The sequence below is a fragment of the Dromaius novaehollandiae genome, chromosome 17, assembly GCF_036370855.1.
Source record: "Dromaius novaehollandiae isolate bDroNov1 chromosome 17, bDroNov1.hap1, whole genome shotgun sequence".
In the NCBI taxonomy this organism is placed as follows: domain Eukaryota; kingdom Metazoa; phylum Chordata; class Aves; order Casuariiformes; family Dromaiidae; genus Dromaius; species Dromaius novaehollandiae.
In genome coordinates, this window is record NC_088114.1 from 11,337,973 (window position 1) to 11,348,617 (window position 10,645).

General features: G+C 44.8%; 1 protein-coding gene across 4 annotated transcripts in view; it reads left to right on the forward strand.

The window, feature by feature from the left end:
- DGCR2 (DiGeorge syndrome critical region gene 2) overlaps window positions 1-6,803 on the forward strand; it is a 52,488-nt gene extending 45,685 nt beyond the window's left edge. For all 4 annotated transcript variants that reach the window (XM_064522166.1, XM_064522167.1, XM_064522168.1 and 1 more), the window contains 2 exons: window positions 610-846; window positions 1,614-6,803. In XM_064522166.1, the coding sequence (XP_064378236.1) occupies window positions 610-846; window positions 1,614-1,855 (479 nt within the window). In that variant the 3' untranslated portion in view covers window positions 1,856-6,803. The remainder of the gene's footprint in view (window positions 1-609; window positions 847-1,613) is intronic.
- The last annotated feature ends 3,842 nt before the right edge of the window (window positions 6,804-10,645 follow it).

A 10,645-nucleotide genomic window follows, 5' to 3' on the forward strand; every position in this document is an offset into this window, starting at 1 on the left:
GAAATACAAGTCTATGTAGAGAGTATCAGTGGCAACTTGGTTATAAATACTATTAAGTGCTGTATCCAAATGCAGCTCTGTGCTGGCTGAACTGGTCATGATTTGTAGAAACTTTGGTTCTCTGAAGCACTCTGCTTCTAAAGAAAAAATTTTGTATTAACACTTATCTTACTCCTTATGCTTACTGTTGACACGTTGATGTGTAGAAAGTTGAGAAATTTCATGGTCTTGCGTGACTGTCCATGCCTCAATCTGTGTGTCTTGGTAGGCTCTTCAAACTTAAATAACTCTTTTTAGCCACTAATGGAAAGAGTTTGTTGTCTGTAATCTGAAGGTGGAATATCTTCAATGTGTGGACAACCTCCTTGATTTGAAGAGCTTAGATTCAAATTTAGATGTGATGCAGGACCAGCGCTGGGCATTGTTGTGCATCTTCAGTGAGTTGACTCGTGTAGGTTACGCAGGCTTCTTGATAGCTGGCTTTTTTAGGTCTTCAGGAGATGTGAGTTCTTGGGGTGTGAAAGTGGAAAGTGTTGAGATCTGCCTTAGCTTGAAGAAGAAAACATGAGATCAAGTTATTCTTTTCTTCTCTTCCTTCTCTTGAAATAGTGCACCATTTTAACTTGGGCCGCAGAATGCCTGGTTTTGATTATGGTCCAGATGGTTTTGGAACAGGCCTTACTCCGCTGCATCTTTCAGATGATGGAGAAGGTGGGGCGTTTCATTTTCATGATCCGCCTCCACCCTATACTGCTTACAAGTATCCAGATATTCAACATCCAGATGACCCACCTCCCCCTTATGAGGCTTCTGTCAATCCAGACAGTATCCTTTGTTCTACTCCAGGTATACAGGCAATAATTTCTCTATTCTTACTGTTTTCCAGTTTGATTTGAGGGTGGATAATTTGTTTTGAACTATAATTATAAATGTTTTAGTGATTATGGTTGGAAAATATATTCCATGATACAATCTCCTATTTCTGTGACGGAAAAGTCTTATGTTAACATGGATCACTAGGCTTGCTTTTCTTAATAAAGGTTCTTTTGAATGGCCTAAATTAAAAAGAGAATCCATGCTGCAAGCAATTTAACTCTTAGATTTACCTATTTTAAAATATTAACTATCATGTGTTACATAGTTTCCACTATGCTGCTACCTTGTCTGGCCTTTTGGAGGTATGTTATTAAAGAATAAAACACATGTTTTAAGTGCAGGTGTTTTTTCTAAACAAAAAATATCCAGCTTCTTCCTCTCTGTTCCTCTCCCCCTCCAAAAAAATTGGCCAAAAATATCATTTTTTAATGATTCACCCGGTGCTCTTCAGTTTTGCAGCTGCAATATTAACATACTGTAAAATTCATTCCAATTTGGGATTTTTAAAGCAGCGCATCTCATAAGATAAGCAAGACTGATTACTGCAAGTATCTTATTTATATATCGAAGTTTTATATTTGCTACATAATTTTCCTCTTTTGCAATGTCATCTCTTTATACAGTAATACAAAAATAGGAAAAATCTAGAGCTTCCAGAAATACAGATAGTAAATCTATTTGGGAATGTGAAATGATGCGCTTCATGCTCTGATTCTGCTTGTTTTCCTCCTTTGCAGATGGAGTTCTTTCTCAGACAGTGCAAAGCAATCCTCCATCACTAGGAAACTGTGATGTATCCCCACAACTTACAGAGGAGTCGCTTCCTCCCTCAGTTGGTCCTTCTCCAGTAGAGCTGGAAGACTCTGCTGACAGCAGCACCTTTCTTGTCCCTCCTGACACGGCGCTAGGTGAAAACACACCGGCAGAAACTCTTACGGGCAGCCGTCACAGCCACTGTTCTCTCAATACAATTGTATAAAGGAATAAAAAGCTGACTGCTGGTCAGAAATAGTTTTAGCAACTGTTTGCACAGACAAACACTAATCCATGGTTTGAACTTCAGAAGGAATCTCCACTTTGTTTTTGAACACTGCTTTTATGTTCTAGATTAGGATTGTGCCTCTCGTTTTTTGGCTGTCGTTATTCATTCACTAATTGATTTGTCCTGTAAATATGGATTGTATCAACTGCTCTTTTTTTCCATTGGCGATGGAAAAGAGTGCAGAGAATTCCTTTGACTTCTAAGGAGAGGAAGAGTATTGGTAGTTTTTTTTCTTAACCTGAGAGGAAACAAAAACCTACATCAGAAAAAAGCTGCTTGGATTTGGCTGAATACCACTGGATCCAGGGAACAGACAATGGAAAAGGAGGGTGGGGGCAGTCACTGTTTAATCAATTGCTTTCTCTCTTGCTTGCGTGCTACACTTGAAAAAGGCAGAGAAGGCTGAACTGCAGGGGAAGGGGCTAGGTGTCTGTGTTACAAAGGGGGAACACTGAGGAGCTGAGACACATGCCACCCAGTAAGAGTTGCAAAGGATAGAACAGCTGTGCGTTTTGGTTTGCCCCGCTACTTCAAAACACCCTAGGGACTGGAGGATAAGTGATGTATGCAGTGTGTGAATGTCTTTTTATGGAAGTGGGTACTAAGTATACTAGGATTTGCAATTACAGTTATTTGTTGTTGGTAGCTGCAAAATCTTGCATTGTCAGGTAAACTTCTGGCCCATAAAGAAAACTGGGTCTGTGTGATGCTTGCATCCCTTCAGTAGAATCCTCGTATGTGTTAGGTAGTATTTTAGGGAGGAGGCAGGGAGCAGTTAGCTTTTTGACTGATACTCCATATAGTGAAGTTGGATTGTCCCTGTTTTTTATAGTCCCATCAGGAAGATAGAGGTGTTTTTGTTTGTGATTTAACTCCTTTACAGCGAACAGTTGCCCAAAGCCGGCCTGGATAAAGAGACCATTGTTCTTGCTTTTCTTAATGCATGCTATTTTTAGCATGCCTGTTCCTTCCCCTCCATTTCACTTCTTTACAGTTGTTACAAATACTGTTTAAAAACAGTGATCAACATGTACTATATATAATGTTCAATTCTAATTGGACACTTGTTTCTTATTCTAATGCTATAAATTGTCAACCCTATTCTAGAGATTCTTCCCAGTCCCCCCTTCTTCCCCCTTCCCCCTGAATAAATGTTTATCCAGGTCCCATGATGGGTTATAATGAGGTTAGTATACTTAAATCAGTAAAGTGGTTTCTTTCGCTCTGATATGCCATCTTAAATTTTCCCCTCAGATTGAGCTCTTTGAACTAGCTAAGTTAATTTATGTATGACAAAATGAGATTCATTTACTCCCTCACTAAACCCAAAGTCAAGCACTGTTGGCTTTGGTGATAACTGCAAAGGCAATTTTAATTTTAAGTGGGATTTTAGTGTACAAATAATGACCCCCCCCCATCCTCCTCTTACCTCTGGTTTTCCCTGACTTACTGTAGCAGTCAGCAGATGAGATAAATTATAAGGATTATAAGGAATTTGTAAAGAGTGCCCCTTGCGAGTGTTCTCCTATTACCTTATGAAGGGTACACAAGCCTAGAGGGACAGGAAGAAAACACTGCATGGGGGTGTGTATGTGAATTATTTTTCTAGTACTGATGAGAAATCATACTTGTATGACAAATCCTAACCCACTATTGTGGTTTCCCAGTGCAGCTGACTCTTTCCCCATTTAATATGCTGCTACTTTCTATTCTGTGTCTTGCCTATAGGCTTATACTGTACTTGGGGATTGGTCTTGACAATTCAACTCCTTTTGCACAGAAAACTGTGACTTTCATTATTCAGATCATATCCAGTGTCTTGACATTCAGACACTTGCTAGCAATCTTGAATCCATTGGAGAGTGTGAATCACAGTTCTCGTGTGCGCTACTGGCACATGAGCAGGAGGAAACACTGTTAGGAAAGCCTTTCTGCTTGGACTCTTACCACCGCGGTGCGTTCCCGTCCTCTGGTTTGACTGGCTCTAATGTGAGTGGCACGAAATGAGAGGAGCCGTTCTCCACCCTGTGGATCTGTTACCGTCTCCTCCTCTTGAGTTCAAGTCCTGGTCTAATGAAGTGGATGGATAGCAGTAGTCAGAACCATGCATACAAATTATTGAGCATTTCTGAAGTATGAAAATAAAGCGGGTTTTGTGCATTTTTGAGCACATTCATACGTTTTATACATGGTATGTACTGATTTTTCTTTAGTTTTTATAGGTACGAATGTGCGTGTGCGTGTGTGTGTTTCTGGGTGGCGATATATATAAATATATATATACTGTAGATGGTACCCTTTGTGCTGCGTCCAGCTAGGTGAAGCTAAGCACTGGGACATAAACTAGGCTCTTAGAGTTAATACTTCTCTAAAGCTGGCTACACTCTGTTGTAGGACAGGATGTGATAATGTACACTTGAGTAGGATGCAAAGTCTATGCTACTACAGTCTGTTCCTGAAAAATATTTTGTTAGCAGTGCAAAATAGAAAACTTCTAATTTCTCTTAAAGCCAGATGGAATATTCATTCTTTGTAGTATCCTAGCGCAATAACAAAAGGCCTTTTGGCTTGGTTTAGTCTCTAAAGCTGTGTTTTGTGGTTAAGGTGAACAGATACCTTACCTCACGCATCTCATAAGACTGTGGGAATCTGTTCAGTGTTTTTTATTTTTACTTTCAGTTCTGTGGTGAATTTATTTGAAAATAAGCTCTTACAATTTGCAACTTCATGATGGCTCCTGGTTGTAATTATTCCAAATGTAGGCTTCTGTGTAGAAGCCTCAGTGTAATATTTTTCATAGCTTCTGAGCCTTTCCCCCTTCAGTGTTGGCACAGAGGCTATTTTCTTTTTCCCTATCCTTCTTCATCTTATCTCTAAACAAGGGAAGTTTTGCCTTGAACAGAGCAGCTCACTAAGTACAGCTCTTGTTTACCTCTCAGTGAGCTTCTAATTTGGCAATAAAACTGTCATTTTTTTCTCCCTTTTTAGTGTAGATTTTCTCACACTGAGTGCTCTCTCTTAGAATAAGAGCCTTTGTATCAGAAAATGTCACAACTACTAAGACTTCTGGACCAATTGGGGAAGAGTCATTTTTCTTGATAGCAGTTGACTTCTCAACAAGACTTCCTAGCCCTTGGCAAGGCGACTGGTATTAAGTTTCATTTGTGAACACCAATTACAGAGGATTGCCTGCCTGAGGAAGACCTTTCCATTTTGATTTCATTAGATTGATTGGATCTTTGGAGTTATATTTAGTGCATTGACCCCCTCCCCATCCTACCCCCCCCCCATTGCCATTCACTTCTTTGCATGTGTTTCTTAAATCCTGGTGCATCTCAAATCTTCCTCCAGACACAATGGAGGGGATTCCATTACCTTAGCATTCCTAGCAGCACAAATAAGCAAAGTATGCGTTTCTCTTCGAATATTCTTGATGGCAATTAATTTTGTAAAGTTTTAATACTGTTCTGCGCAGGGCTAATGCATTCCATTGTGGCCTCTGACAAAACTCTTCCTCAAATTCCCTTTCCTTACTACATACTGTGGTGCCATATTGAGGTCTTTGCTGTTCCTTCAAGAACAGTTTTAGGTATTCACTTGTATCAATGTTCGCAGTGATACATGTACACAGTCTCACAGCAGCCTCTAATTTTTTACTAGATGAATTATAGAATAATGTTAGGAAGGCAGTGGGTTTAATTCTATGCTAGAAGATAAAAATTGTCATTCAGATGTACGAAGAACGTGTCTGTTTGCATAATGTTCAGCCTTGTCTATTTTTGAGCCTCAGACTATTCCTTTATCCATTCATGACAGGACACTGATCTAGAAGAAAAATGAAGTAAGTAAATTTTATTTTCCCCCCTGGAAGCTTAGTCTTCTGGTCTCTGTTCAGGCAGGATTCTTAGTGAAATCATGGGGTTCTCTGTCTGAGTAAAGATCACAGGATTGCCTATTCAAATGTCTTTGAAGTTTTACTTGGGAAGAAAACATTTTTGTGACCAGTAATTGCTGTTCTTTCCCCATCTAATGTTAAATACATTTGAAGCTGTTTTAAAAGTGTTTTTCATCTTTTAGATGTGGATTTTCAGTGGCAAAGCACTGAAGTTTTAATGTTGTCTTATACAATTCGTAGCATGTGTTTCTTCTTTTTTCAACTTCTGAAAAATCTTTTTTCTCATCAGCTAAGGAACATAAAGTGTATCCAGAAATTTCTTTTAAATTTCCCAACTTGCAAGTTGGGAGCTGGAACCTAAAACTGGAGCAGATTGGTGTAGATGAGGCAATTCAGTCAGAGTTCATGTATTCTGGGTCTGACACTTACCCAGTTCCAAATGAAATATGCATTTCTTTAAAATAGATGCATTCAGCAGTAAAGATCTGCTTCCCCTGCCATTGTTCTGCATTAACTGCCTGCTACGGTACGACATAGCTTTAAGTTTCCAGTATTGTGCACCTTGAAAGTTGAGTGGGTTGGAGTTGATGCCAGCAGAGATGCTGCACTTGCAGTCTGCACGCATGGCCATGCCACACTGTAATCTGAATGTCCGACTTCTGTATGCCTGGGGGGCTGAGAGAGAGAATGAGACACTGCTTTTTACCTTCTCTTGGAAAATAATTTTAGCCAACGCTGCATTTGCAGGCTTCTCCTGTGTAGTTGGTTTGTGACTGGATTTAACTGTGGCAGTGTATAAAAGATTTTGATATTCTGTGAAATACCATGTAGAATTTAAATTTGATACTATAATAATTCAGTCCCTGTGACATTGTTTTTTGTTTTAACTTCTTTCTTTGGGGTTGGCACTAATCTTTCTTTTTTTTTTCTCAAGATGCTGTGAGAAACATTTCATCCAAATGCCAAATAAATTGTGTTCTGTAAGAGAAATGGTCTGTTTTAATGTCTGATTTTTAATGTGTGATTTTTGCATTGGTGTGGTTCTTCAGCATTGCGAAGGGAGGTCATGTCATACTACACTTCTAAACTGTGATCTTGCAAAATGTTCGATAGATGCATTTAACTTAAACAGGGAGGCTGTAGAAGTCCCTTTGTGTAGAAATAGCAGTGGAATTTACCTATATTAATCAATGTCGTTTTAAGAAAGTTTTGTTTTTATAGCCAAGAAGGCAAAGTACGGCCCATTTCTGCTGCCTCGGTAAAACGTCCCCAAACCCGTCTGTAAAAACATCCGGAATCAGTAGGAAGCAAATGCACGTGGTCATGTTAGGATGTGAGAGGATGCAAACTGCTGCTCCTCGGACAGACCAGCATGGCTCTTGTGATAGAAATCCGAGCTGGTCGCCTGATCCTGCCGGGGGACTGATGTGAAATCAGTGGGGGATAATTACCTGCGAGAGCAGTGCAGGAGCTGTTAGCGTTGACCGAGTCCTGCCTGTGTGAGCTCAGCAGATGCTGTGGAAGTGTGCACGTTGCTCCTGGGAAAATGTGATAAAAGATCCAGCTGTGCTGCTCTCTTCAGCTTGGCTGGTGTGAGAGTCCGTCCCAAAGCCCCAGCGAAATTTTCCAGTAAAGGTGTAAATGGAGGTTATGGGGCCCTCTCCTGCTGCTGGTACTGCTCCCTTCCCTGCGTTGTGCTTTATGCCCTGTGGGTCGGGCTGGAGGAAGTGCACTGGGCGCAATCGTGTCTTGGGCTGGCAGGAGAAACTCTGTTGCTTGTGAAAGCCATGTGCTGGGGCAGGGAATCAGATTTTCCAGCTGGCAGTGGGATTTGTCTGTCCTGCAGGGAAATGGACAGCAGATGGCGTTCCTACTTAGACCAGAATTGAGTTGGTTTTAAATTATAGGCTACTTTGAGCTTCTCTTTGGAATTCTGGGGAAAAGAGGTGAGTTGGTCTCTGCAGTTGGAAAGCTAGATGTTCTACCTCAAAGTCTCCTTTTGCCTGTAATAAGATACAGTATCTGATGCTGCATATCATGAAAGAACCTGCAGCTCTAAATCACTTAAGAAAGCTGGCTGACAGTGGGGAATATTCCCCCAAAAGGCCTTGCTGGAGAAGTAAGTCTCTTTAAACTCATGTGCTGGTTAATAATGCAAGTTTATCTATGCATCTCTCCCAGGTCAGCTGCTGGTGGCATAGGAGATAAAGCAACACCAAAATCTGAGTCAGTTTGGTTTCAGCAAGGTGTGCCCCACATCTCTGCTTTGGACCCTGCTCTGAAGGTTGCTTTTTATCTATCAAGTACTTTTCTACTGGCCAAACTGCTGTGAACTCCAAACGTTGGCCTAGCCAAAGTGCTGTTCAGAGGCTGTGTCCATTCAGAGCAGAGAAAGCTGCATGGCTGGTATGTGCCCTTACCTCTCTCCTTTAGAGTAGCCTGGGCAGCAAGTGCAGTGCCATAGGGCTGCAGAGCTGCTGAGTGTTCATCACCGTCCTAATGACAGGCCCTCTGCAGAAGGTCTCTGTACAAATGCTGCTTTTGAGGTATTTCAGGTGTGAACGCAGGTACCAGGTTTTCTGGAGCGTGCAAAGTCAAATCCACTTCACCTGGGGTGAAGTATTTTAAGGATTAGAAGTTGACCTCCTGCTCCCAACCTGCCATGAGGGGCTGTTCCCAGGTACGGGCAAAGGCCTGCAGCTCACTTTGCGAGCTCCAGACCTGACCTGATCTCTGTGCTTGGAAGCTGAAAAGAATTTGCTTGTTTTGCAAGCTGCTGAGCTTGCAGTATTTGCTGTGAGCGTTGAGGGACAAGTCCAAGTAGCATTGCTAGGCTGTCCCTGAGATCTGCCTGCGGCCGCAGGATGTGTTCAGCATTGAATGCTGTCCAGTGTGTGGTGTCATCGTCACTGCGGGAGCTCCGGCCTCCTTTTCCTCTGCCCGCAGAGAGTGGACGCTGCCAAAGCTCCCTCCGGCTCCTCTGTTGCTTCTGGACAGGAACCAGCATGTCCCAGAGCTCGCAGAGCTCCCTCTCTGCTGTCAGGTGCTGGCTCAACTAAGGGCGAGGGGACGCAGCCCTTCCTTCGCTGCCAGTCTCGCTGGGAGACAACTGTCTCTCCCCAACAGCCGACTGCTGTAGCAAGCGCCAGGCAGGATGGGGAGAGCTGGGCTGCCTGGACCCTCGGCCTGGCCGTGTTGGCCCTGTGGGGCTGTGCTGACTCTGCCAGACGTGGTGCGGATGTCAGTGACCCTTCCCTTCCTCCCGTCGTCCCTTGGGGACAGGAGACGATGCAGTGGCCTCGGGAGAGGGGCCAGGCAGGTATGGCTGTACTGGGTGGTCCTAGCTGACTTGTAGCTGCTGCTGTGGTTGTGGTGCAGCTCCCATGGGATATGTGGGTGCATGCAGCCGTCCATGCCTCGTGCAAATGAGGCAGCTATCGGCATTAACATGCAGATACTGTGCAAGCGCATTGCTGGGCAGCCCCCTGCTTTATACTGCTACCTGCTTAAAATGCATCTTTCTGGGAGCGTAATTAGCAACCGTGCTCAGCGTGGCTTGTGGGACGTGCTTTCAGCCCCTGGGGGGTGCAGGGGGATTTTGAGGGCACAGATCCGATGTGCGTAAGGGCTGCAGTGACACAGGCGGGCACCGCCGGGCCCAGCTGCGCAGGGGGCTGGTGGCCTTGCTGGGAGCGGGGCGATGTCACTGACGGCCAGTGGTAGAGAGAGGCTGGCGATGAATGACGGGGGCTGTGAAGCTGGCACACGGGCAGCACGCATCTGCGGGCCACACTGCTGCCTTTGTGTGGGCAGGCTGGGGGGGGTCCTGCGCATGCTGCCCTCGGGGGTGTCTCCTGGATGAGCTAGCAGCAGTTCTGGATGGGGATTTGGGGCAGGAGAGGCTGACTAGCATGCAATTTTAGTGCTTTCTGGGTTGCTGGTGATAGGATAGCAACAGAATAAGCTTATTGTGCTCTCGCCAAGAGCTTACTCTCTCTCTTATTACAGAGATCAAAGATCTTGGAAAATCAGAAATGGCCAGGGTAGCTACTCTGCTTGAACTTCTCTCCCTCCTGCCGCTGGTTCTCTGGACACCCGCAACCCTTCATGCACCCCTGCCCCGGCCGCTCGAGCTGCGCGGCTCCTCTCTGGCTGGCCAAGTCCCTCTGCGGTCCCTGGTGCCCTGCGCTCAGGTCCCCGGGGCCGGCCCCTGGGTGGGCGATGCAGGATTGACCTGCCGGGAGCTGTTCTCGGCATCTCCGACGTGCGCTGCGCATACAAACACTTGCTGACGGTGCTCGTGGCCGGGGCTTCCCAGCAGGGAGGCACTGTGCCTGCCTCGGGTCGATGGATCCAGCTTAAGTAACTATTTTTATTTTTCAGGGAGGTTTTTTTTCTTTTTTTAAGCTTTAATGGCTCTTGCCCTTCCTGCTAGTGAACACCTTCACCGACGGGGACCTCACCCACCCCGGCTCCCTCGCGGCAGGAAGATGCTCGAGATCTCCCTCTCCAAGGATGGGGCGGAGCTGCAGGACTCGGCTGCTTGCCGTGAGCTCATCGCCGCGGTCGTGGCGGCAGCCGGCTGGGAAGGACACACCAGCTCTTCAAAGGTTTGATCCAGATGCTGTAGAAACCCGAGGCTGGGTCACTCCTGCCTGGTCCCGGTGCTCCTGGGGAGGAGGGCAGACCGGGGAGCGGGGCATGGCAGGAGACCTTGGCCCTGGCAGGGCCTTGGGTCCCCCCCTCTTGCCTCCCACAAGGTCTCTGAAGTAATATCTCTCATCTTTCCCTGCTTGTCAAAAATAGCCACCTGAGGAGCCTGAAGACCTAAA